Below are 24,755 nucleotides of genomic sequence, written 5' to 3'. Positions count from 1 at the left end.
TGATAAGCCCTAGAGTATTCACTAATTATGAAGTATTTTCATATCTTAAAAATATAAACTGGGGGCTGGAGAGATGTCTTAGTGGTTAAGCACTTGCCTGTGAAGCCTAAGGACCCCGGTTGGAGGCTCGGTTCCCCAGGTGCCACGTTAGCCAGATGCACAAGGGGGTGCACGCGTCTGGAGTTGGTTTGCAGTGGCTGGAAGCCCTGGCGTGCCCATTCTCAATCTCTCCCCCTATCTGTCTTTCTCTCTGTGTCTGTAGCTCTCAAATAAATAAATAAATATAAACTGGGCATCACACCTTTAATCCCAGCACTCAGGAGGCTGGGGCAGGAAAATCACTGTGAGTTCAAAGCTAGTCTGGACTACAGAGTGACTTCTAGGTCATCCTAAGTAAAAGTGAGACTCTGCCTCAAAAATAAATAAATGTATATACATATAAAGATGGAGAGAAATCATTACAGGATTTAAACTGTTACATATGAAACTAATTACAAGTTGCCAAAGAAAGCAGAAAAAGATTCAGAGGAATAAAAAGACAGAGGCAGATGGGGAAATGACAATGGGCCTAGATCCATCAGACCTGCTGGGCTCTGCCTATGTGGCCCCAGTCCTGAATGCAAACCTCCCAACAACACAGCCACCATGGTGACCTTCCGTGCTGGGCAGGGCTTCGGAAGACCCAGCACGCTCGTCACCACTCCTCCCTCATAAGACATGTGGCTCAGGCAAAGACCCTCTCCTCTTTAAACTCCTGGGTGGGACATGTGCCCAGACGTTTCCAGAAATCATTATCCCACCTTGTGTGACTGGCTTGGAAACAGAGATGTGTCCCAAGTGAGCCAAGAAGGACTATCCTTGGGATATTTTACTGAAAACATCAGGAAAGATGCACGCATTACTTTTTGGTGAAGTCCAGGCTGGGAGATGAGGCTCTAAAGTAGGAGCACTCCCCTCGACCAGCAGGCACATTCCTGAGATTAAACAATTATGGAGAAAACTGGAGCAAAGCAGTCCAACCCCTATGGAGAGAATTTACCCCTGACCAACAATCTGCACACAATCTACAAGAGAGACACTCTGGTGAAGACACACTTTCATGGTGACAGTGCTTACAGAAACACCATGATGCCAACTGTGGTGGCACGTGCCAGAAACATACAGCTGAAAACACTATGTCATATCAAAAGTTCAAAAACAGTCTAATGGTCATCAACAAAGGTTTGTTTGAAAAAACTATGGTACGTAAAGAGTACTATGCAGCCGTAAAATGGAACACAAAAAATTTCTCCATGTACTGCTGTGTAGTGACCTCCTGAAGACTATAATCAGTAATTATAGATAAACAGTACGTATAGAAGACCGTGTCCAGTTTACTACCTCCAGATAAGAAAGTGGAGCAGGACTGGAGGGGTGGCTTAGTGGTTAAGGCATTCGCCCACAAAGCTGAAGGACTCAGGTTCAATTCCCCAGGACCCACATTAGCCAGATGCAGCCGTAAAATGGGCCAGATGTGGTAGCGCATGCCTTTAATCCCAGCACTTGGGAGGCAGAGGTAGGAGGATCACTATGAGTTCAAGGCCACCCTGAGACTACAGAGTGAATTCTAGGTCAGCCTGGGCTACAGTGAGACCGTACCTCAAGAAAAAAAACAAAAAAGAAGAAAAGAAAGAAAAACTGTGATTTGGGGGCTGGAGAGATGGCTTAGCAATTAAGGTACTTGCCTGCAAAGCCAAAGGACCAAGGTTCAATTCCCCATGACCCAAGTAAGCCAGATGCACAAGGTGGCACATGCACCTGGAGTTCATTTGCAGTGGCTAGAAGACCTGGCATGTCCATTCTTTCTCTCTATCTGCTTCTTTCTCTCTCCCTCTCTCCTTCTTTCAGTCTCAAATAAATAAAAATAAATTTTAAAAAATTGTGATTGGGCCAGAGGGATGGCTTAGCAGTTAAGGTGTTAGCCTACAAAGCCAAAGGACCCAGGTTTGATTCCCCAGGACCCACATTAGCCAGATGCACGAGGGAGCACATGCATCTGGAGTTCGTTTGCTGTGGCTGGAAACCCTGGCGTGCCCATTCTCATTCCCTCTCTCTCTTTTTCTCTCTCCCCTCCCTCCCTCCCCCTCCCTCTTTCTTTCTCTGTCAAATAAATAAATAAAAATAAAAAATTTTTAACAATTGTGATTTTAAAAGAGAGAGATTTGGGCTGGAGAGATGGCTTAGCGGTTAAGTGCTTGCCTGTGAAGCCTAAGGACCCCGGTTTGAGGCTCGGTTCCCCAGGTCCCACGTTAGCCAGATGCACAAGGGGGCGCACGCGTCTGGAGTTCGTTTGCAGAGGCTGGAGGCCCTGGCGCGCCCATTCTCTCTCTCTCCCTCTATCTGTCTTTCTCTCTGTGTCTGTCGCTTTCAAATAAATAAATAAATAAATAAATAAAAATAAAAGAGAGAGATTTGTCGGGCATGGTAGTGCACACCTTTAACCCCAGCACTCAGGAGGCAGAGGTAAATGGATGGCTGTAAATTCAAAACCACCCTGAGATGACATAGTGAATTCCAGGTCAGCCTGGGCTAGAGCGAGACCAAACCTTAAAAAAAAAAAAGAGAGAAAGAAAAACTAGAGAAACTAATACATGCTTAAAAGAATATAGCCGGGCGCGGTGGCGCACGCCTTTAATCCCAGCACTCAGGAGGCAGAGGTAGGAGGATCGCCGAGTGTTCGAGGCCATCCTGAGACTACATAGTGAATTCCAGATCAGCCTGAGCCAGAGTGAGACCCTACCTCGAAAAACCAAAAAAAAAAAAAAAAAAAAAAGAGTATCAACAAGTGATGTAGGGCTGGGCATGGTAGCGCATGTCTTTAATCCCAACACTCGGGAGGCAGAGGTAGGAGGATCACCTTGAGTTCAAGGCCACCCTGAGACTACATAGTTAATTCCACGTCAGCCTGGACTAGAGTGAAATTCTACCTCAAAAAACCAAACAAGAAAAAGATATATACTAAAGTAGTTATAGAGAGAATAGTATGATGTCTAGGACTTGGTATAAAGCAAAATAACAAAGTATGGAGATGCCAGGAGTGGTGGCGCACACCTTTAATCTCAGCACTCGGGGTCAGCAGCTGGAAGATCACCATGAGTTCAAGGCCAACCTGAGACTACATAGTGAATTCCAGGTCAGCATGGGCTAGAGCGAGACTCTACCTCAGGGGGGTGGTGGGGAAATCGGCTCCTAACTAGATCTATACAGCCTCATTCTCTTTATCACCCCTGACATACGGCTGGTACTCTGGCCGTACCAAGCTCAGGAGGAGCCTATCACTCAGCCTCTGCCTTTGCACACATTAGCACTCTGTCAGGAGCACCTTTCTCTCTTCTTGACCTGAGAAGCTACTCATCTGCCTAAGCCTGGCTCAGTGTCACCTCCCTCAGAACAACTTCCCTAACCTGCAGTCTACCTACGCTGACTCCCCACTTAACACATCAGCTCTTTTTAACCACACTGGACCAGCTTACGGGTCTCCTAGAAATGCCTTTAGCACTGTAGTATATATGTAAATGGACTGCATGGGGGTCTGAGGCTTATGGAAATTCCTGGAGAAGCGTCCAGAAGAACACATTGGACCACGCCAGGTTGTTTTGGCCCATCCATTCACACCTGGCAGGCAGGCAGGTAAAAAGACTAGATTCGTAGAGCAGTATGAACAGGAAAGTTCAAGAAAAGTAAGACCTTGTACTCGGAGACTTGAGGGCCTGGCAAATCTTTGTTTGCTCAAATGTTACCAAGCACAGCTCTTCAGCTCACCAGGGAACCCTAGGAGAACACCTCACCAATATGCATCAGAAATCACCTAGAGACCCAGTTTAAAATGCAGATTCTGACGGACTAGGCCTATGTCACTGCAGGTGACACTGCTACAGGTCTGCAGGTCACACTTATTAACGAGAGGACACTGGGCAGCCCAGGAAGTTAGCCTTCTCTTAGGGCACATGTAGCATTAACTCCTGTCTCATCAATCCTCCTTTAGTTTACATAGTCTGTATTATTAGAACAAAAGCAACTAAACAAAAAATTACAATTCCTCTGCAATTCTTCCCACATATCACCATCCCACTGTGATAAGTGTGCAACCTTTACTTCATTCAACACCCATAGTCTGAGAAGTGTGAGTTCTCAGTAAGTGATGCTCTACATTCCCACCATGCTTAATTCTTTCCCATTCACTTCTTGTCCGAGTCAGTGAATGTCTGCTGCCCCCCACCGGCCTGAACCATAGAACGCTGTACTCGGGTTCAAGAGAACGATGCATAAGAAAACCTCTTGAGTCTGTCACAGTGGAAACCAACTGCCCTCCAACTGGACTGGAGGCCCGCTCCATGGTGGAAACACATCCCTGATACTAAAAACTTAAAACAGGGGTAGTCATGAGCCCTGGGGGTGTAACATCTGCTGATGTCTGGAAAAATGTATATACTATGCTTATCAATAATATGCTTATCAGTAAGCACTTCTCTTAATATTTATACCCTTATATTAATGCTACTCTCACTTTGGGTAGAGAATCTTCTCTTTTCAGATGGCAGTGACTTTGGGATGACTCAGAAGGTATCATAGTGCTGGAAAGAAGTGACTGGAGTACTGAGTAACATCTCTATCACACCTTCCAAGGCTCACGGTCTAATGCGGAAGAGGTGGTGGAAAGAATGTAAGAGCCAAAGGAAGGGTAGGACTCCTTACAACGAGCTCCCTCCAGACATAAAATGGCCTGGATATCCATGGCCTCATAGTGCCTGACACTACCTACACAAGACCATCATAAGAGGAAGAAAAGACCATGACATCAAAGTAAAAGAGAGACTGATTGAGATGGGGAGGGATATGATGGTAAATGGAATTTCAAAGGGGTAAGCTGGGGGGAGGGAGGTTATTACCATGGGATACTTTTTATAATCATGGAAAATGTTAATAAAAATTGAGGGGGAAAAAAAGGAGAAAAAAAAAAGAAAACCTCTTGAGCCAGGTGTGGTGGTGCACACCTTTAATCCCAGCACTCTGGAGGCAGAGGTAGGAGGACTGCTGTGAATTTGAGGCCACCCTGAGACTCCCAAGTGAATTCCAGGTCAGCCTAAGCTAGAGTGAGGCCCTACCTTGAACCCCACCCCCCACAAAGAAAAAGAAAACCTCTTGAGCTTTCCATCTTATTTCATGATGGATATGACTGGCTCATGTGACCCATTCACACAATCTCTACTTAGCAGCTAGGACATCCTGTGCTGCTTCATAACCTTGTCAACAAAGGAGAAAGCATGTTTCAGACAGTACCTCCGTCTTTCCACATTCATCAGGTGGATCCTGGTGTATGGTCATTTGATACTTGACATATAAAGAAAAGGACTGGCTGAAGGACGACTTGAACTCTGGGTCCTCAAAGGAGACAGGTACTAACCTCACCTTCAGAGCAAGGGAAATACAAGCAAATGCTATTGAACCAACGCCACGGAACATGACAGGCTTCTGAAGGTGAGGCTAGAGTGAGATCTCTGCAAATCCAGTTCCAAAGCTCAGCACTGGAATTTGTCACAAAAAGGAAGCCGCCCCAGCATGGGGCTGACTGGCACACAGCCCGAGTGTGAACTTTCTACCAGCGTGAATGAACTTGAACTCGCAAGGGCCAGGACAATTCATTTTGTTTTATCCTGATGATGACCGTGCAGTGGTTCTCCCACGCACGAGCCACTGGTGTTGCTGACTGTGTCACGGCAGTGCACCTTCCCCCCTCTTCACACGGGGTGCTCAAGCTGTGTCCTCTTCCACTTCTCACAGTCATGACTGATAAGGCTAACCTGATGAGGAGCACTACCTTCCTTCTCTAGTCCCTCTCAGTCAGTTATGCACGGGGATAATTTAGCTGCTAGAAACTGTTTCTAGATATATGACAGTAAGTATGAACAAAGTGAACTGGTCACACTGGTCAATGAGCACCTGCCATGAAAACATGTTTTTCTCACAGGCATTTTAACTTGGAGCTCTGCTACTAATGTTTAGATAAATGCATCCACACACAGTGACTTTCAATACAGGCTCTACATGTGACTTGCCACTTTGAAATTATACATGACTAGCACTTAACGTGACAATAGGTAAAATTTGCACTTCCAGAAAGTCCATTAACTCACAGCCCTGTCTTGTGCAAATATGCTGCAAATTGAATATAAACAAAATGTAGCATAAATGAACCAAGATGGCATACGTGGCCTGCTGACCTGGCTCACGGTTGGCTTATCAGGAGGATCCTTGTGAATGGCCATCTGGTATCGCTTATAGAGCTGGTAAGACTCCTGAAACGTGGCTCTGAACTGAGGACTTGCTGGAGATGACCTCACCACCCTCACCTTCAGAAGGGTTAGAAACAACGTTCGTTAATCCACTCATCTACTTACTCTGTGAATATGCAGTGACAGAAAAGCTCACTCAAAAAACAAGTTCTAACAAATATTAAAGCACAGGCATTTAACATTTTAACATTACAAAAACTAGTCAGCGAATGAAGAAAACGTTATTGCTGCAACCTATAGACTCCTTGAGAAGACAAAGAACATTCCGTCTAAACCCGCCACCCCCCCCCCCCCCCCCGCCCCCGCCCGCCCGCCTGATGCAGGAACCAGGTGCCCCTGACCCCTCGGACTCAGGCCGGTTCCTTCCGCACTGAGGAACAGACGTTAGCGCTCTTTCACTTATTCAAGTCACTACCAAGAAGTCAGCCAGAAAGTCAAAAAATTTGACTATAGTTTTGGACTTTTCATCATTATTAACTCTAACCTCAAAACTGTGTAAGTTCAAAAGATAATTCTCACTAAATGCTCCTACTCTTCAGCATAGTTAAAAATGAAGATTTTCAGGGTACATTTCCTTTGCTCAAATCTTATGATTTCACCAGCTCAGTGAAGTAAGTTAAGAATCTCTGCTCCTTAGTTTTCTCATGTAAAATGAGGATAAATTAAAAATGGTTACCACACAAAATACTGGCTACCACTTGCCTTAACATTAATTATGATCCAGTTAAGATGCAGTAGTAAGACAAAATCAAATACCATACTGACTGGACACTTCATGTCAGCCATGACAAGTACTTGTCAAAGAAAGAGTGACCCCACTGGATAACAAATCGCTCACATCCGGGGTATCACTGCTCTGAAGTGTCAGTGCTGGCGCCTGCAGAGCTGTTATGTGGGCTGACTCTGAATGCACTACTTCGGGTCAAAAGCTAAGAGCCTCTCCATGAACTAGTTCCAGTAGTATGTTCAACTCTTTACATTTTTTTTTTAAATAGAAGAGTTAACACCAAAATCAGAGTAGAAAGTAGTCATAACAAAGTTTTCGAAATAAAATTTCTATCTGATAATACATCTATTGTCCTGAAGCTTAGAATACAAAGTTAATTTTTCATATTAGGATTAACATTAAGTAATATACTTTCAAAGGTTGATTAGTTACTAAATCAAGCATGAGAATTTTTTAAAATCATTATGGTTAATGCTTTGAAGATTTATGATTAACATATAATATATAATTTATATATAATATTAACATATATAATTAACATTGAGAAATTCAATTTAACCTAGGAATGTAAAACAACTTGGAAAGAAAGGATTTAGCACACAGAAAGATCGTATTATACCTAAACCGGTTGGGCGCTCTGGAAGAGAACGGATCTTAGCAGTATGAACTAGTAACTTTGTTAAATGCCACTGCAGGCTTGCCCACAAGACACTGGGTGCTACCTTGGTCAAGACCCAGAACATCATGACATAGACAGTGATTTGCTATATCATCTAGTCTTCTGACATCTAACCTATATTTTGCCATCTGAGTTTTTAAAATGAAATATTAAAGGATTTTTCTTTTTTAACTACTCACTCAACAAAAAAGCAAGAGTATCCTGCTTAATAACATATTAAGATAGGAATTGTTTTCACAAGTTTAATAGCCAGTTGTCTAACATATTTTCAAAACATGAGATTTTTCTCAACTAGCAGTTGACTTACTAATACACAATACTACTCCATCTAATTCTTTTAATTTTTCATTATTCTACTAGCAAAATAACTGATAATTATAATTTCAAAGAAAATAAACAAGATACCCAATCTTAAATAAATAAATGACAAGAACTATCAAAGTACCTCTAACTTGTGTGATGCATTCTCTGGTAAAGATTCAAAAATCAAATCTTCAAGTGACTTGGGCTGGTTGGGTTTGGCCTTTGGTGAAGCTGCTGGCTGACCTTGAGCCTGAAAACTCTCAAATGCTCCAGCTGGGTTTTGCTGCATGAGTTTCAACCTTTTCCTTTCTTTCCTGATTTCCTTTGCTTTGCGACATGGAGGCTTACTCAAATCAGCACCTTTACCTAAAAAGATTTTCAAAATATTAAACCAAAGACATTTTATGTTTTCAAGAGTTTTAGATACTACAAAGTAAACCCAAAGAGTCAAACAGCTTAGCTGTGAGACAGAAGTTTCACAGGACTCTGGGATGAAGCTCTCAGCGGTCTCCTAATTCTACCTTGCCAGGAGTTGCTAAAGAAAGCAAGTAGTAGGGACTGGGGAAATGGCTCAGTGGTTAAAGACACTTGCTTGCAAAGCCTGAAGGTACAGGTTCAATTACACAGTACCCACATAACATCAGATGCACAAAGTGGTTCATGCATCTAGAATTCATTTTCATTCATTCTCTTTCTCTCTCTCTTTCTAACATATAAATAAATTAAAATATTTTTAGTGGGAGAGATGGCTGTGCAGTTAAGGTACTTGCCTACAAAGCCATAGGACCCACATAAGCCAGATGCACACAGTGGCGCATGCATCTGGAGTCTGTTTGCAGTGCACCCCCTTGTGCATCTGGCTTATGTGGGACCTGGAGTGTTGAACTGGGATCTTTTGGTTTTGCCTTGACCTCTAAGGCATCTCTCCAGCCTGATTCATTTACTTTAAATATCCACCCAGAACTCTGCTTTGGTAAGTAGAAATCATCCAATCAAATGTCTCTTGCTTCTCTGGCCCACAACTCTAGCACCGTTTCTGTGAAAGCACCAACAGTGGTAAACAGTTAGAAACCAGGCTGACACAGGAGGATCGCTGTGAGTTTGAGGCCAGTCTGAGACTACATAGTGAATTCCAGGGTAGCCTAGGCTATAGTGAGAACCTACCTCAAAAAATTTTTTTTGAAACAAGTACTACTCAGATAGCTAATGGCAGCAGATGATCAGTGGGACAATCAGGCTCCTCAGGGTGGAACTAGGCTGCTAATGGGAAGGGAGGATACGAGTGGGCAGTTGCAGTAGCATAAGAGCAAACAAAATACATTATACACATGTATGAAAACAGAAAAAATAAAAATTTCCAAGAAAACTATTCAGGGACTAGACATTGGTAGAACACATAGCTAGCGTGTAGAACACTCTCAGTCCATCCCAGGACCTCACATATGCACACACACACATGCACACACGTACACACACACACACACACACACACACACACATGCATACCAAAACTATTCAGTAATAGTGCAAATGGAAAAGTTTTGCAATAACTTATGTAAGACAAGAAAAACTAAAATAACATCAAAAATGTCTCTCATGGATCATTTTGAATATAAAGAATGAATTGCCTGAGACTATAGAGCGAATTCCAGGTCAGCCTGGGCTAGAGTGAGACCCTACCTCGAAAAATCAAAAAAAGAATGAATTGACCTGGAGCACAGTTAACTAACATTACATTTCATGCATTAGAGTCTCTATGTAAGCTGAATAAAAACTTTAAGCATAATTGTTATGTAAATAAAAATACAGGGGCTAGCCAGGCACAGTGGTGCACACCTTTAATCCCAGCACTTGGGAGGCAGAGATAGGAAGATCGCTGTGAATTTGAGGCCACCCTGAGACTACATAGTGAATTCCAGGTCAGCCTGAGCTACAGTGAGAACCTACCTCAAAAAAAAAAAATTAAAAAAGTACAGGGGCTGGAGAGATGACTTAGTGGTTCAGGTGCTTGCCTACAAAGCCAAAGGACCCAGGTTTGATTCCCCAGGACCCACATAAGCCAGATACACAAGGTGCGACATGCATTTTCAGTATCTGGAGGTCCTGGAGTGCCCATTCTCTCCACCTCACCCACCCCCCAGTCTCTCTGCCTCTTTCTCTCTCAAATAAAGATTTTTTTTTTAATTATTTTATTTCAAGCCGGGCATGGTGGCACACGCCTTTAATCCCAGCACTCGGGAGGCAGAGGTAGGAGGATCGCCGTGAGTTCAAGGCCACCCTGAGACTACAGAGTTAATTCCAGGTCAGCCTGGACCACAGTGAGACCCTACCTCAAAAAACAAAAACAAAAAAAAAAATTATTTTATTTTTTAAATATTTTTTGTTCATTATTTATTTATTTATTTATTTGAGACCAAAAGACACAGGGAGAAAGATAGAGGGAGAGAGAATGGGCACGCCAGGGCTTCCAGCCACTGCAAATGAACTCCAGACGCGTGTGCCCCCTTGTGCATCTGGCTAACGTGGGACCTGGGGAACCGAGCCTTGAACCTTAGGCTTCACAGGCAAGCGCTTAACCGCTAAGCCATCTCTCCAGCCCAAAGATATTTTTAAAAAGGAGCACAGGGCCAGATGTGATGGTGCACACCTTCAACTCCAGCACTTGGGTTATGAGGCAGAGGTAGGAGAGGCCCGCCATGAGTGTGAGGCCACGCTGAGACTACATAGTGAATCCAGGTCAGCCTGGGCTAAAGTGAAACCCAAACCCCCCCCCCCCAGAAAAAAAGAATACAAAAAATAATATTACCTCACTTACAGATGAAGTTAAATATTAAAATCTGAACATTTTAAACTGGAATTGCATTTAAAATTTAATGATAAATGAGAATTTTACACTATACTTAGCTATAATTTATATATCCCACAATGCTAAAACAGTATTTGTTACCATAACATTTTTTTCATGATAGGACCTTATGAATCCCAAGCAGGCTTGTACTCATTACACAGCCAAGAATGACAGTAAATGTTTGATCCTCTTGCCTCTGTCTCCCAGTGCTGATAATTACATACCTATCTGGTGTATGAGGTACTGGGAATTGCACCCAGAAATTTACACATGCTAGGCAAGCATTCCACCAGCTGAGCTACACATCGCCAGATCCACAGCTTTTTTGTTTGTTTGTTTGTTTGTTTATAAGAGGAAAAGAAAGAGGCAGAGAGAGAGAGAGAGAGAGAATAGATACACCAATGCCTCCAGCCACTGTAAACAACTCCAGATACATGTGCCACATTATACATCTGGCTTACGAGGGTACTGGGGAATAGAACCTGGGTCCTTAGGCATCACAGGCAAGCGCCTTAACTGCTAAGCCATCTCTCCAGTCCTGAGATGCATAGCTTTTTATTGATAAAATCTGATTCTCAAACCTCTAAGGCCTTAAGTTAGGAGATAAATGACAATCCTAGAACATCTAAATTTGAAAGAAATAAGGCAAGCATGTTTGGATTTTAAATGCATGCTGGTCTAAAAAGACGAGATTTGCCAGGTGTGGTGGCGCACACCTTTAATCCCAGCACTCAGGAGGCTGAGGTAGGAGGATTGCTGTGAGTTTGAGATCAGCCTGAGACTAATTCCAGGTCAGCCTGGGCTACCACCAGACCCTTACCTCAAAAAAAAAAAAAAAAAAAAAAAACATTAAGATATAACTTGTCCTCCTAAATTCATGTAACAGTAATTTGTGTAAATGTGGGGCTCTATTTTACACATCCCACAACCAGGTCCCTTTTTTGGTTAGTGGTAGGACCCAAGGACTACATACGACTTGAGAGCAAAGGCTCAATACCTGGCTTAGGGCCTGTGTGGACTTTAACTGAATGTGATGGCTCGCCAGAGCCCAACTTCTCTTCTATAATTTGTGAATGAATGAATTCATTGAATCCTTCTTTCTGGGAGCTCTTTTCTTTCTTCTTCTCTTCACTCTCTATGGTCTCTTTGAGGTCAGTGCTAAGTGTTTTCAGCTCACACTTTATATCCAATTTATTTATTAATGAAAAGTCACCAGCAACAGCATCATCCATTGCAGAATCCATGGGCTCACCTACAAAACAGGAAAAAAGGTGAAAGCGGACAGACAACCGTTTGACACATTTGAAATAAATACAGGAGTAGAGTAGCTGTTTTGTCCACTGTGGCGGGCATGCTATGTGACTGTCAAATGCACTCTGCCTTCCAAAGAGGAGCGCTGCACCAGGGCAGGGCACTCTAACAGGAGCCAAGCTCCCAGTGATGGAATGTAACATCAGTGGTTAAGTCTAAGTTTGTCTCATTTTGAAAGAAATTGTGACCTAAGATTTCTACCTTCTCACCTCCTCACTGCCTACATTAAGTGAGACCAAGAGTGGCCTTGGAAATCCCAGGTTGTGGAGTCTCAGGATGGCCCGGGAAGCAGGGCTGAGGCTCACCAGAGTTCCCCACACAGGCCTGGAAGGTGGGGACGGAACAGGCAGCTGTCACTGCTTATTTAGTGCATATGAGAGTCTTTGTCATGGCTGTTGAGGCTTTAGCCAAATGAGTCTATCACTCCCATGAAAGGCAGCTCAGACACATTAATTTCTAAAACTTAAACCTTGATTTCTAGACACTGAAAAAATAGCTAAGAAAAATCTAATTCGTCCTCATGATTATGTCTCAGCAAATATTACTGAGAACTGCACCAAAACTAACATGCTTCACTTAGCACTGAACCTCTAAAAGTGAGCCTTCTGGCTGCTGTTCCCAGCTTGGCCAAGTCAGCTCCACGTTATCTACTCAGGGCTGTGCACTAAGGCAGAGGACATGCCTGCCTTGCTGTTCACTACATCTCCAGTGCCTAAAGTGGTGACTGCGCCACAGGAGGCATTCAAAACCTATCGTGGGATGAATTAATGAGTAAGGTTGGGGTAGGAAGTTTCCAGAGTTGGGTGTTTCCTATGGCACAATAAGGAAGAACTCAGAGAATTCTTATGTTCCCACATTAGGCACTGCTTACAGGAAAACTTAGAGCTTAACAAGTTAAAACACTAAAAAATCTGAAATCGGGCATGGTGGTTCATACCCTTCATCCCAGCACTAGAGATAATGAGGTAGCAGGATTGCTGTGAGTTTGAGGCCAGCCTGGGGCTAGAGGGAGACCCTGCCTCAAAACACCACCACCAACAAAAAAATCTGCAAAAGCAAAGTTTCCATGACCAAAATTAATTAGATGGTTGGAAGGATCCTTTAAGGAAGTCACACATAATTGAAAATTTTTCAGACAGCTAAGAAACATAATTTTATACAACACATTTTGCTGAAGAAAAGCATCTTCAAACACAGAAACCCTGGTCTACTCAGCAGTGAGTGTGAGTGTGAGCACTCGGTCTCGTAAGCACCGTGTCCGAGTGTCTGCTACTCCAGAGATTCTATTTACGCCAGTAACAGAAGCAGCCATATAACTTGTCAGAGCATTTGGAAAACAAATGAGGGCCAGGCGTGGTGGTGCACACCTTTAATCCCAGCACTCGGGAGGCAGAGGAAGGAGGATCACCGTGAGTCTGAGACCACCCTGAGACTACATAGTGAATTCCAGGTCAGCTTTGGCTGGAGTAAGACCCTACCTCAAAAAACCAGAAGAAAAAAACAAAAATGATCATTTTCTTCCCACGGTGGGCTCTCCCCGCATGCACGCCCTGTGTGCTGACGGAGGCCCTCACGGCGGCGAGCAGGGCTGACCGCAGCCGCTGTCACAGCACGAACGCACACTGCAGTGGCCCCGTGCAAATACGTGAAAGTGAGCTGGGGAAAGACACGTCAACTACAATAAATAGTGCTGAGAGCCGATCTCATCTTACCTTCACCATTTCCTTTGGAAATCTCCCCTTTAGACAGAAATTTCAACATTTTCTTCAGAACTTTTTTCTGCGACTTCGATGGCTGAAAGTGTAAAGGCCGGCACCTAGGGGAGCAGAGCGGCTGTGAGAGAGCGCTGCGCACTGGGGACTTGCAGCTAAGAGGGAAGCCACGGGAGCCTCAAAGAGCACGCCAATCCCACTTAAATACGGTGAAGGGGTTAAAAAAGAAGATGGAAAAAAAAAAAAACAACACATAAACCAGGGAAAACAAAACTGAAAGCAGAAACTTGAGCAGTAACTGCCTTGGCTGACCAGAGAAAGTTGAATCCTAAACCAACAATGGAAATGGACAGCAAGCGATTCAATTTTCTCATATTAACTATAAAAATCTTTGCGATTAGGGATATCTGGTCCTTCTGAAAATACAAATGAGGGTGGGTCTAAAAATAGGAAGATCCCCTGAAAACCCATTTGCAAGGCAGTTCCACATAAAAGCCCTCCCCAACTCTGCGTAGCTGGTTCCTAGACGACCAGCCTTCAGGAAGGACGCGTATGCGCTGAACACGGGAGGCATGAATGAAGCGTGCCTCCTGAGTGCTCAGGTCTCCACCTCAGCCACAAGCACAGTGGACTATACGTTCTCTCCAAGGTGGGATCACACTTAAAAATACTAACATAAGCCGGGCGTGATGACACACACCTTCAATCCCAGCACTTGGGAGGCAGAGGTAGGAGGATTGCCATGAGTTCAAGACCACCCTGAGACTGCATAGTGAATTCCAGGTCAGCCCGGGTTAGAGTGAGACCCTAACTTGAAAATCCAAAAAGAAAAAAAAAATACTAACACCAAGACTATCCCAGCCACATCACCCCATCCGAAGGGGTGATAATACAACCTTTCTTAGTGCACAGAATTTCCAATGGGACACCGAAAAGCTGAAGTCACTAGGCACTTGAGGAAAGCCTCTGGCACAAAGGTTGTAAGGGAGCAGAGGAACGTCACATGGAGGGTACAGACGATGCAAGAGGAGAAACGGAAAGATCCTAAGAAGTCACAGGATTTCCTAAAACTATCACAGCCATAAAACAGCAGGCTTCCTCTGTGCTCCCCGCCCTCACCAAAAAGAGCTATCAGTAGTAAAGACTAACAGAAAAAAAGAAACACTAAGCAGGAAATTCAGAAAACAAAGGAATTTCCCAAAGTTTCAATAATGAGGTGGAAGACTGAAGAAGGTAAAAGCCAAGTCTGAAAGGTCCAGTACCTGAAAAAAGGTGTTACAGAAAAAAGGAAAACAGAGGGAAAGAGCAGCAAAGTAGTACCAGAAAATGTCCCCCAACTAAAGGACACGGTGGGAAGAGCTCCCAACAAAGGGCTTCTCACACACAGAGACTTTTACACCAAGCATATGAAATGTCAGAACATTGAGGACAAAAACATTTGCAAGAATACATTTCTAGCGAAGAAATAAAAATGGAATGCTGGGGCTGGAGAGGTAGCTCAGCGGTTAAGCGTGCATTTCCAAAGCACAACAGCCTGGGTTCAGTTCACCAGCACCCATGTAAAGCCAGATGCACCATGGGCTATGTGCATCTGGAGTTTGTCTGCAGTGGCAATAGGCCCTGGCACACAATTCTCCAGGTCCCCTCTCTCCCTCCTTCCCTCCTTCCTCTCCTTGCAAATAAATACATAAAAATATTAAAAAAAAAAAGAAAGAAAACAAAGAAATGCCACTTGACTTCTGAACAACAAAGTGACAACCATAGAAAATGGCCTTCCTTCCTTCCTTCCAAAGCCTAAGAGAAAATTATTTTTAACTTACCTTTCTGGGCCTAACTATGAATTAGGTTAGAGCAGTTAATACATTCTCAGTTGTGTAAAATCTCAAAAACATGTATTTTTCATGCACTTTTTCTCAAGAAGCTACTAGATTTGCTTCCCTAAAACAACGAAAAATGTAAGAAAGGAGGAAGAAGACAGAGGACACAGGGCATCTAACTGGAGAACCTAAGAGCATCTCCTCCGAGGTAGTAGCAGAGGGCCCCAGATGACAAGGGAGCCTGGGCCCAGGAAGCAATGGGAACGTACCAGAGCAGCTAAGACTCCAGCAGAGTTTTAGGAAGAAGACTGACTGAAGCCTTGACACATCTATACATACTCAGAAATTACAAACAAGTGGGAGGAGTAGGCATACACAAGCAAAAACTTGTGTAAGAAAAGCAGAGACCGCGGGCTGGAGAGATGGCTTAGCAGTTAAGCGCTTGCCTGTGAAGCTTAAGGACCCCAGTTTGAGGCTCAGTTCCCCAGGTCCCACGTTAGCCAGATGCACAAGGGGGCGCAAGCATCTGGAGTTCGTCTGCAGTGGCTGGAAGTCCTGGAACGCCCATTCTCTCTCTTTCTCTCTCTCTCTCTGCCTCTTCTCTCTGTCTGTCACTCTCAAATAAATAAATAAGAATGAACAAAAAATAAAAATTTAAAAAAAAGCAGAGACCACCACATGGCTCTGCTGGGAAGCACATTTGCACCTTCATGGTCATGTGAATGCATCTATGCACCATCACATGGGGAGAAGGGGTAAGACAAACAGCTGGAAAAGCCCCAAGGTGTCAGGACAAGAATGCTTTTGGGGGGCTGGAGAGATAGTTTAGCAGTTAAGCGCTTGCCTGTGAAGCCTAAGGACCCCGGTTCGAGGCTCGATTCCCCAGAAGCCACGTTAGCCAGATGCACAAGGGGGCGCATGCATCTGGAATTCGTCTGCAGTGGCTGGAGGTCCTGGCACGCCCATTGTCTCCCTCTTTCTCTCTCTCTCTTTCTCTCTCTCTCTCTCTGCCTCTTTCTCTGTCTGTCGCTCTCAAATAAATAAAAAAAAATAAAATGGGAAAGTGTGGGGGTGGGGAGGGAGGGAATTACCATGGGATATATTTTATAATCATGGGAAATGTTAATAAAAATTAAAATAAACAAATAAATAAATAAAAATAAACCAAAAAAAAATTTTTTTTTAATTTAAAAAAAAAGAATGCTTTTTGGGATTTCAGTCACATCCAAAGATCCTTGGATCCCAAAGAGTCTTACCTTATGGTGTACTGAGGACAGCATGTTTGGTTCATGACAGGTTTGTATACATACTTCCCACTTCTAAAATGACAAAAACAGTTTGATGATTTCTTACAGAGTTTTTACATGCATCAAAACAGATTCGTTAGTAACGGAGTTCTAAATTCACAATGTAAAAACACAGCCTTTTCTCTCCTAAACTCTGACAGGTAACTACAAGATGGATCCTCTCTCTCAGTTCTCATCAGGCAACCCCTTCACTTCAATGCCTTCACCTGCCATCACTACTCCACAACCACAGGAAACTGCCCATGATGCTGTGAGGACTGGAAGCTGCTAACTAGCTCCATCCTCTTAGGAATTCCAGAGCTCTGTAAGTGGCAGAATCAGTCATTCATTCATTCATTTTTCAAGCCAGAAACCCCAGTCACTTTAGACCACCTCCTATAATTCGCCTATATATGCTATCAAGAACTTCTACATGAAAATGTATCATAAGGTTGTCCCTCCTCTCTTGTGACCACTGCCACTAACACAGCAGTCCTCATCATTTCATACCTTAGGTGATGCAAGACCCTCTAGAACTGTCTGTCAGCCTCCACAATTACCCCTCAAGTACCTTTCAATCATATAAATGATCCTCCCCATAATAAATTACATCACATTTTTCTCCTGTACAAAATCTTTCAATGACTCCTTCTTACCTAAAATAAATAAATCAAAGTCCCTTTTCATAGTATCTAAAATCCTTCAATACCTGAACTCTACATGCCTTTTGATCTTCACATTAAATTTAATGAAAACTGTAATTTTTTTAAATTTTTTATTTTTATTTATTTGAGAGTGACAGAGAGAGAAAGAGGCACAGAGAGAGAGAGAGAAAGAATGGGCGCGCCAGAGCCTCCAGACACTGCAAACAAACTCCTGACACAAGTGCCCCCTTGTGCATCTGGCTAACATGGGTCCTGGGGAATCGAGCCTCGAACCGGGGTCCTTAGGCTTCACAGGCAAGTGCTTAACCGCTAAGCCATCTCTCCAGCCCGAAAACTGTAATATTTTAATTGGTGTGTTAAATCCCATCTGTGTTAGGGAAAAACTGGCCTATTGTACTTGTTTCAACCTATATACCCATTTGTACTGTGGAACTATTCACAACTGCAAAGTTATGAAGTCAGTGTAGGTGTTCACAACAAAAATGAACAAAGTATGGTGTGTGCGACAGAGACTACACACCCATTCACCCATCAAGGAGAACAAAAGTACATCATTTATAGAAAAATGAATGGGACTGCGGATTAGCATGTTAAGAAAAATAATCCAGACTAGCCTGCAAGTATGTGTCTCTGAGAATGAATATTCTTCCTAATATATCCACAACACTTTTATCACATCTTATAAAATCAATAGTATTTTGATGTTACTTGTTGCTCGGGATTTTTTGTTTGTTTTTCAAGTTAGGATCTCACTCTAGCCCAGGCTGACCTGCAATCTCAGGGTGGCATTGAACGCAAGGTGATCCTCCTACGTCTGCCTCCTGACTGCTAGGATTAAAGGTGTGCGCCACCACGCCCAGCTGTTATTCAGTTTTGATTAAGGGTTTTTTTGTTTTGGTTTGGTTTGGTTTTGGTTTTCCCAACACAGGGTATCATTCTATCCCAGGTTTACCTGGAATTCACTATGTAGTCTCAGGACAGATTCCAACTCACAGTGATCCTCCTACCTCAGACTCCCAAGAGCTGAGATTAAAGGCATGTGCCACTACACCCAACTTGATTAAGTTTCTTAGATTGTCTCAAAATGCCTTTTTTTTTCAACAATTTTTTTTTTTATTTATTTGCAAGTGGAGAGAAAGGGAGGGAGGGAGTAAGTGAGAATTGGCACATCAGGGTCTTCTGGAACTGCAAATGAACTCCAGATGCATGTTCTACTTTGTGCATCTGGTTTAACATAGGTACTAGGTATTCAAACCCAGGTCATAAGATTTTGCAAGCACTTTTAACCACTGAGCCATCTCTTTAGCTCCAAACAGTTGCTTATGTTTGTTTTGTATTTTTTTTTTAATTGCAATGTGGTGGTGGTTTGATTCAGGTGTCCCCCATAAATTTATGTGTTCTGAATGCTAGGTCCCCAGCTGGTGGCAATTTGGGAATTAAAGCCTCCTGGAGGTGATGTATTGTTGGGGGTAGGCTTATGGGTGTTACAGTCAGCTTCTCCATGCCTATGTCTGGCACACTCTCTTGCTATTTTTGGCCAGGAGGTAATGTCCACCCTCTGCTCAAACTATCCTTTTCCCCTGCTACCATAGAGCTTCCCCTCAAATCTGTAAGCTAAAATAAACCCTTTTCTCCTGCAAGCTGCACTTGATCAGGTATTTTCTGCCAGCAAAGCAAAGCTAGCTGCAACAGTAAAATTGGTACCAGAGGAAAGGGGTCGTTGATACCAGAAACCTGATTCTGTGACTTTAGCCTTTTGGAACTGAGTAGCAGGAAGAAAGTGGAAGGATTTGAAACCCTGACCTAAAAAAATGCTTTGCAGTGCTGTAAGCACAGCTTGATGGACCATTCTGGTCAGGGTTGAAAGACCTGAGTGCAGTAAGAACTTTGGCTTATAAGGGGAAGAAAGAGCTTTGCCTGGACTGGACTAGAAGCAGTTTGTGTGAGAGGTTTGCTGTTAGGCCCATGTCCTGAGAACTTGTGCAGGGTTGCATTGCATAGAAATGGACAGGTGTGAGCAGAGGATTATGGCACAGAAAGAAATGAAATCTTTGGCTGAAACTGCTACCCATTCAGCTGCAATTATTTGAGAGATTACAACCATTGAGAGTGGGCCAGCTGACCTGCACTGGGACAACAGGAAGAATGCAGAGTCTTTTGAAGAGGTCTGAATGCTGAAGGAGTATCCTGGTCTTCAAAGTGTGTTTTATTTCCCCCTGGATTAACAAGTTGGTAGACCACCTAGTACTATGGGTTGTAGTTGGAGACCCAGCAGAGATGTCAAACTATGGCATAGCTGGCAAGGAGAGCTGCTGGCATTGGATTTCCAGGATTGTGAGTAGCCGAGCTGGAGGGGCTGAATTGGAACTCCAGAGACTTGTCACTGGTTAGAACTGTTGAACTTGGAGACTTGTCATCACTGGTTAGCACTGTCAGACTAGGAGCTACAGAGTTTGATGTTTGCCCTATTTATTGTAAATCTTGTATTGGTTGAATACTTCTTTGCTATATAACCCTTGTCATCTCTTGCAGTGTGAATGTTTATTCTGTGCCATTATAGAAATTTTGGTATTATGGCTCAGTTAAAAAACCTTGGACTATGGGGATGTCTGAACATCAATGGGATTGACAAAAGCTATGGGGACTTTTAAAGTTGGACTGAATGCATTGCATTTTACATACATCATGAATGGCTATCAGTTTATGGGGGCCAGGGGTAGAATGTAGTAGTATGATTCAGGTATTCTCCCATAAACTTATGTTTTCTGAATGCTTAAGTCCCCAGCTGGTGGCAATTTGGAAACTGAAGCCTCCTGGAGGCAGTATATCATTGGGGGCAGGCTTATGGATGTTATAGCCAGCTTCCCCTTGCCAGAGTCTGGCACACTGGCAGACTCTCCTGCTGCTGCTGTCCACCTGACGTTAGCCAGGAGGTGATGACCACCCTGTGCTCATGCCATCCTTTCTTGTCATCATGGAGCTTCCCCTCAAGTTTGTAAGCCAAAACAAAGCCTTGCCTTCCACAAGCTGCTCTTGGCCACCGGGTGTTTTCTGCCAGCAACATGAACCTGGCTGACCACAACATCCACATATTGGCCCCCCCCTTTTTTTTTAGGTTTTCCAAGGTAGGGTCTCGCCATAGCCCAGGCTGATCTGAAATTTACTATGAAGTCTCAGGCTGGCCTGAGCTGGTTATGTGGGTATGGTGGTTCACATCTTTAATCCCAGCACTCAGGAGACTGACCCTGGCCTATAGTGAAATTCTGCTTCAAAAACAAGGCGGGGAGCTTGATCCCACTCCTGCCTTCTCATTGGCAGGAGGTCTCTGCACTCTCGCCTCCTCCCTGATCTGAACTTCAGGGCTTGTCCAACGCCCTCTTGCCTCCTTGGACAGGAGTTCTGCATCCCTTCCTTCTCTTAGATTCTATCTATAATCTAATAAAACCTGCAAACTTACAAAGAAGACGAAAAAGGAGAACGCAAGCAACAGCAGAAAGCATCTCTGAGTGTTAAGGAGCTTTACCTTCGCCATCCTCGGTCTATGAGATCCTGGTAATCCCGCACCGTCATGGAATGGGCCCACATGCCTGAAACAAACAAGTGCTGGTCAGTTACACCATCATGGAATGAGCCACATGCCTGAAACAATCATGCTGGGTTAATTATAGCAGGTTGAATTGCCTTTTTTAAATTCAAAGTGCTCTTTTAAAGAGTGAGTATTTAGAGCTGGAGAGGTGGCTTAGCAGTTAAGGTGCTTGCCAGTGAAGCCTAAGGACCCAGGTTTGACTCCCCAGAACCCACGTAAACCAGATACACATAATGGTACATACATCTGGAGTTCATTTGCAGTGGCTAGAGGCCCTGACATGCCCATTCTTTCTTTCTTTCTCTCCCTCTCTCCCTCTCTCTCTCTCAAATAAATAAATAAAAATAAAATTTAAATTAAAAACAGACAAACATCACCTTTAAAAGACTTAATATTGCCAGGCATGGTGGCACACACCTTTAATCCCAACACTTGGGAGGCAGAGGTAGGAGGATCACCAAGATTTTAAGGCTACCCTGAGTCTATATAGTCAATTCCAGGTCAGCCTGGGCTAGAGCAAGACCGTAACTCAAAAAAAAGAAAAAAGAAAACTTTAATATTTAGGCTAAAATTCTAGAACATTCACACTGGATATGTTTGCATAAACTTCACATTTGTGTAATACACACAAACAACTGAGAAATAAGATTAATTATATGCTGACCGGATTTGGTGACATATTTGTAATCCCAGCACTTGAGAGGTGGGAGCAAGAGGACCGAGTCCAAAGCCAACCTCAGCGATATAATTAGTTCAAGACTAGTATGGACTACATGAGACCTGGTCGCAAAGTAAACGGGAAGGGGCTGGAAAGACAGACCAGTTAGTAAAGTGCTTGCCTCACAAGCATGAAGACCTGAGTTTGATCCCCAGAACCCACATGAAAAAAGCTGGGTGTGGCGGCACATCAATAATACAGAAGCAAATCTGAGCGTGGTGGCACACACCTTTAATCCCAGCACTTGGGAGACAGAGGTAGGAGGATCATTGTGAGTTCAAGGCCACCCTGAGACTCCATAGTGAATTCCAGGTCAGCTACAGTGAGACCCTACCTCGAAAAACCAAGTAATAATAATAATATTAACGCAGAAGCAGAGATGGGCATATGCCTGGGGGTTGCTGGGCAGCCAGTGCTGACTAGCTGGTGAGCTCCAAGCCAGTAAGGAATGCTGTGTCAAAAAAGGTATAAAGACGCCTTTAATCACAGCACTCGGGAGGCAGAGGTAGGAGGATCGCTGTGAGTTCGAGGCCACCCTGAGACTCCATAGTGAATTCCAGGTCAGCCTGGGCTAGAGTGAGACCCTACCTCGAAAAACCAAAAAAAAAAAAAAAAAAAGAGGTATAAAGACACAGATGTAAGAAAGGCCTATGGGGCTTATACCCCTCTCTGGAGAGTTAATGGTTCATGTAGTGTGGCCACTGATAAGTAAATCGTGCATGCTCCCGTAAATAATCCCCCACCCATGCTTGTGCAAGCAACCCTAAGTAAACTCAGTGGGTCACAAAAATAAAAACACATTAAAGTAGAAGTGGAACTTGTTGTGAAGAAGGGGTTCAGAGGGAGAGTAAAGGGGACAAAAAGAGGTAAAGAGGCTAAATATGATCAAAATACATTATATGTGCTGGAGAGATGGCTCAGCAGTTAAAAGTGCTTGCTTACAAAGCCTGACATTCCAAGTTCAATTCCCCAGCACCCATGGAAGCCTGATGCCCAAAGTGGCACATGAACTGGAGGTCATTTGCAGTGACATGAGGCCCTGGCAGGCCCACTCTCTCTCTCTTTCTGCTTACAAATAAATGAATAAAACTATTTAAAATACATCATATACACGCCTGAGAAACATGAAAGAGAGAGAGACTGTCTTTTCTGTCAAAGAGTTTAACAGAGAAACTCAATTCTGAAAAGATAGCATTCTGTGGGAAGACCCTTCCTGAGTCAGCTGTCCTTGTCCAAAGATTCTATTTCTGTGTTGGGGGAAAATCCAGAAAGCTTCCATTCCTATAGGTTTCTCTTAAAAACTGCACAAGAAGCTGGGCGTGGTGGCGCACACGTTTAATCCCAGCACTGGGGAGGCAGAGGTAGGAGGATCACTGTGAGTTTGAGGCCACCCTGAGACTCCATAGTGAATTCCAGGTCAGCCTGGGCTAAAGTGAGACCCTACCTCGAAAAACCAAAATATATGTGTGTGTGTGTGTGTGTGTGTGTGTGTGTGTGTGTGTGTGTGTACACACGCACATATATACATACATATATAAATATATAGTCAGGCTGGCGGATGGCTTAGCAGTTAAGGCGTTTGCCTGCAAAGCCAAAGGACCCTGGTTAAATTCCTCAGGACCCATGTAAGCCAGACACACAAGGTGGCACATGCATCTGGAATTTGTTTGCAGTGGCTGGAAGCCCTGGCCACATTCATTCTCTCTCTCTCTCCCTCCCTCTGTCTCTCTCTGACTCTGTCAAATAATAAAAACTTAAAATGAAAATATGTTGTCTATTTAGAAGAATCAGAAAACACCCATTTTAGTTCATATAATTTCTCCTAGTGTTTACATATAGAAAGCATAGTCCTGATCATTAAAAATAAGACAGATAGGCCGGGCTTGATGGTGCATGCCTTTAATCCCAGCACTCAGGTGTCAAGAGGTAGGAGGATCACCATGAGTTCAAGGTCACCCTGCAACTATATAGTGAATTCCAGGTCAGCCTGGGCTAGAGTGAAACCCTACCTTAAAATAATAATAACAGGCTGGAGAAATGGCTTAGCAATTAAGCGCTTGCCTGTGAAGCCTAAGGATTCCAGTTTGAAGCTCGATTCCCCAGGTCCCACGTTAGCCATATGCACAAGGGAGCGCACGCATCTGGAGTTCGTTTGCAGTGGCTGGAAACCCTGGCGCACCCATTCTCTTTCTCTCTCTGTCTGTTGCTCTCAAATCCATAAATAAAAATAAAATTAAAAAAATTAATAATAACAATAATAAGAAGAAAACAGATAGGGGCTGGAGAGAGTTCAAAAGCTAAAGGCACTTGCTTGCAAAGCCTGCTAGCTTGGTTTGACCTGGGGTTCAATACCCCACAGCCCCATAAAAGCCAGATGCACAAAGTGGTACATGCATTTAGAGTTCAATCACAGTGGCAAGATTCCCTGGCACACCCATATGTGTTCTCTCTCTCAAATAAGTATAAATTTTAAAAAAAGACATACAAATATTCCTTCTAGGTGAAAAAACTAAACGTTTTTTTCACCAAGTCCCAAGGATACAGAAAGCTGTATTACAAAGGCTTTAGCATTATCAACACGGTACAGTAATTACGAAGAAATGGAGAAAAACAAAGACAGTGGAAATCAACATTTAAACACATATCTAAAGGAATATCAAAAGGATGTTTTTAGGGCTAGAGAGTTGGCTTAGTGGTTAAGGCACATGCCTGGGAAGCCTAAGGACCCCAGATCGATTCTCCACATCCCATGTAAGCCAGATGCACATGGT

The 24,755-nt window shown here is 43.5% G+C and overlaps 1 protein-coding gene across 5 annotated transcripts in view; it reads right to left on the bottom strand.

The window, feature by feature from the left end:
• Ate1 (arginyltransferase 1) overlaps window positions 1–24,755 on the bottom strand; it is a 157,146-nt gene that overhangs the window by 129,540 nt on the left and 2,851 nt on the right. For 2 of the 5 annotated variants that reach the window (XM_045149515.1, XM_045149491.1), the window contains exons 2-7: window positions 21,204–21,267; window positions 16,986–17,048; window positions 13,913–14,016; window positions 11,887–12,141; window positions 8,184–8,407; window positions 6,261–6,389 (exon numbers count right to left, since the gene is read on the bottom strand). In XM_045149515.1, coding sequence (XP_045005450.1) covers window positions 6,261–6,389; window positions 8,184–8,407; window positions 11,887–12,141; window positions 13,913–14,016; window positions 16,986–17,048; window positions 21,204–21,267 — 839 coding nt within the window. Of the gene's footprint in view, window positions 1–5,319; window positions 5,449–6,260; window positions 6,390–8,183; window positions 8,408–11,886; window positions 12,142–13,912; window positions 14,017–16,985; window positions 17,049–21,203; window positions 21,268–24,755 lie in introns of all 5 variants that reach the window. The other 3 variants (XM_045149510.1, XM_045149500.1, XM_045149526.1) reach the window with 2 other exon arrangements.

Source organism: Jaculus jaculus, chromosome 1, assembly GCF_020740685.1.
Source record: "Jaculus jaculus isolate mJacJac1 chromosome 1, mJacJac1.mat.Y.cur, whole genome shotgun sequence".
NCBI classification, from domain to species: domain Eukaryota; kingdom Metazoa; phylum Chordata; class Mammalia; order Rodentia; family Dipodidae; genus Jaculus; species Jaculus jaculus.
The sequence above is the reverse complement of the archived record's forward strand: the minus strand, read 5'-3'. Positions and strand labels throughout refer to the sequence as shown.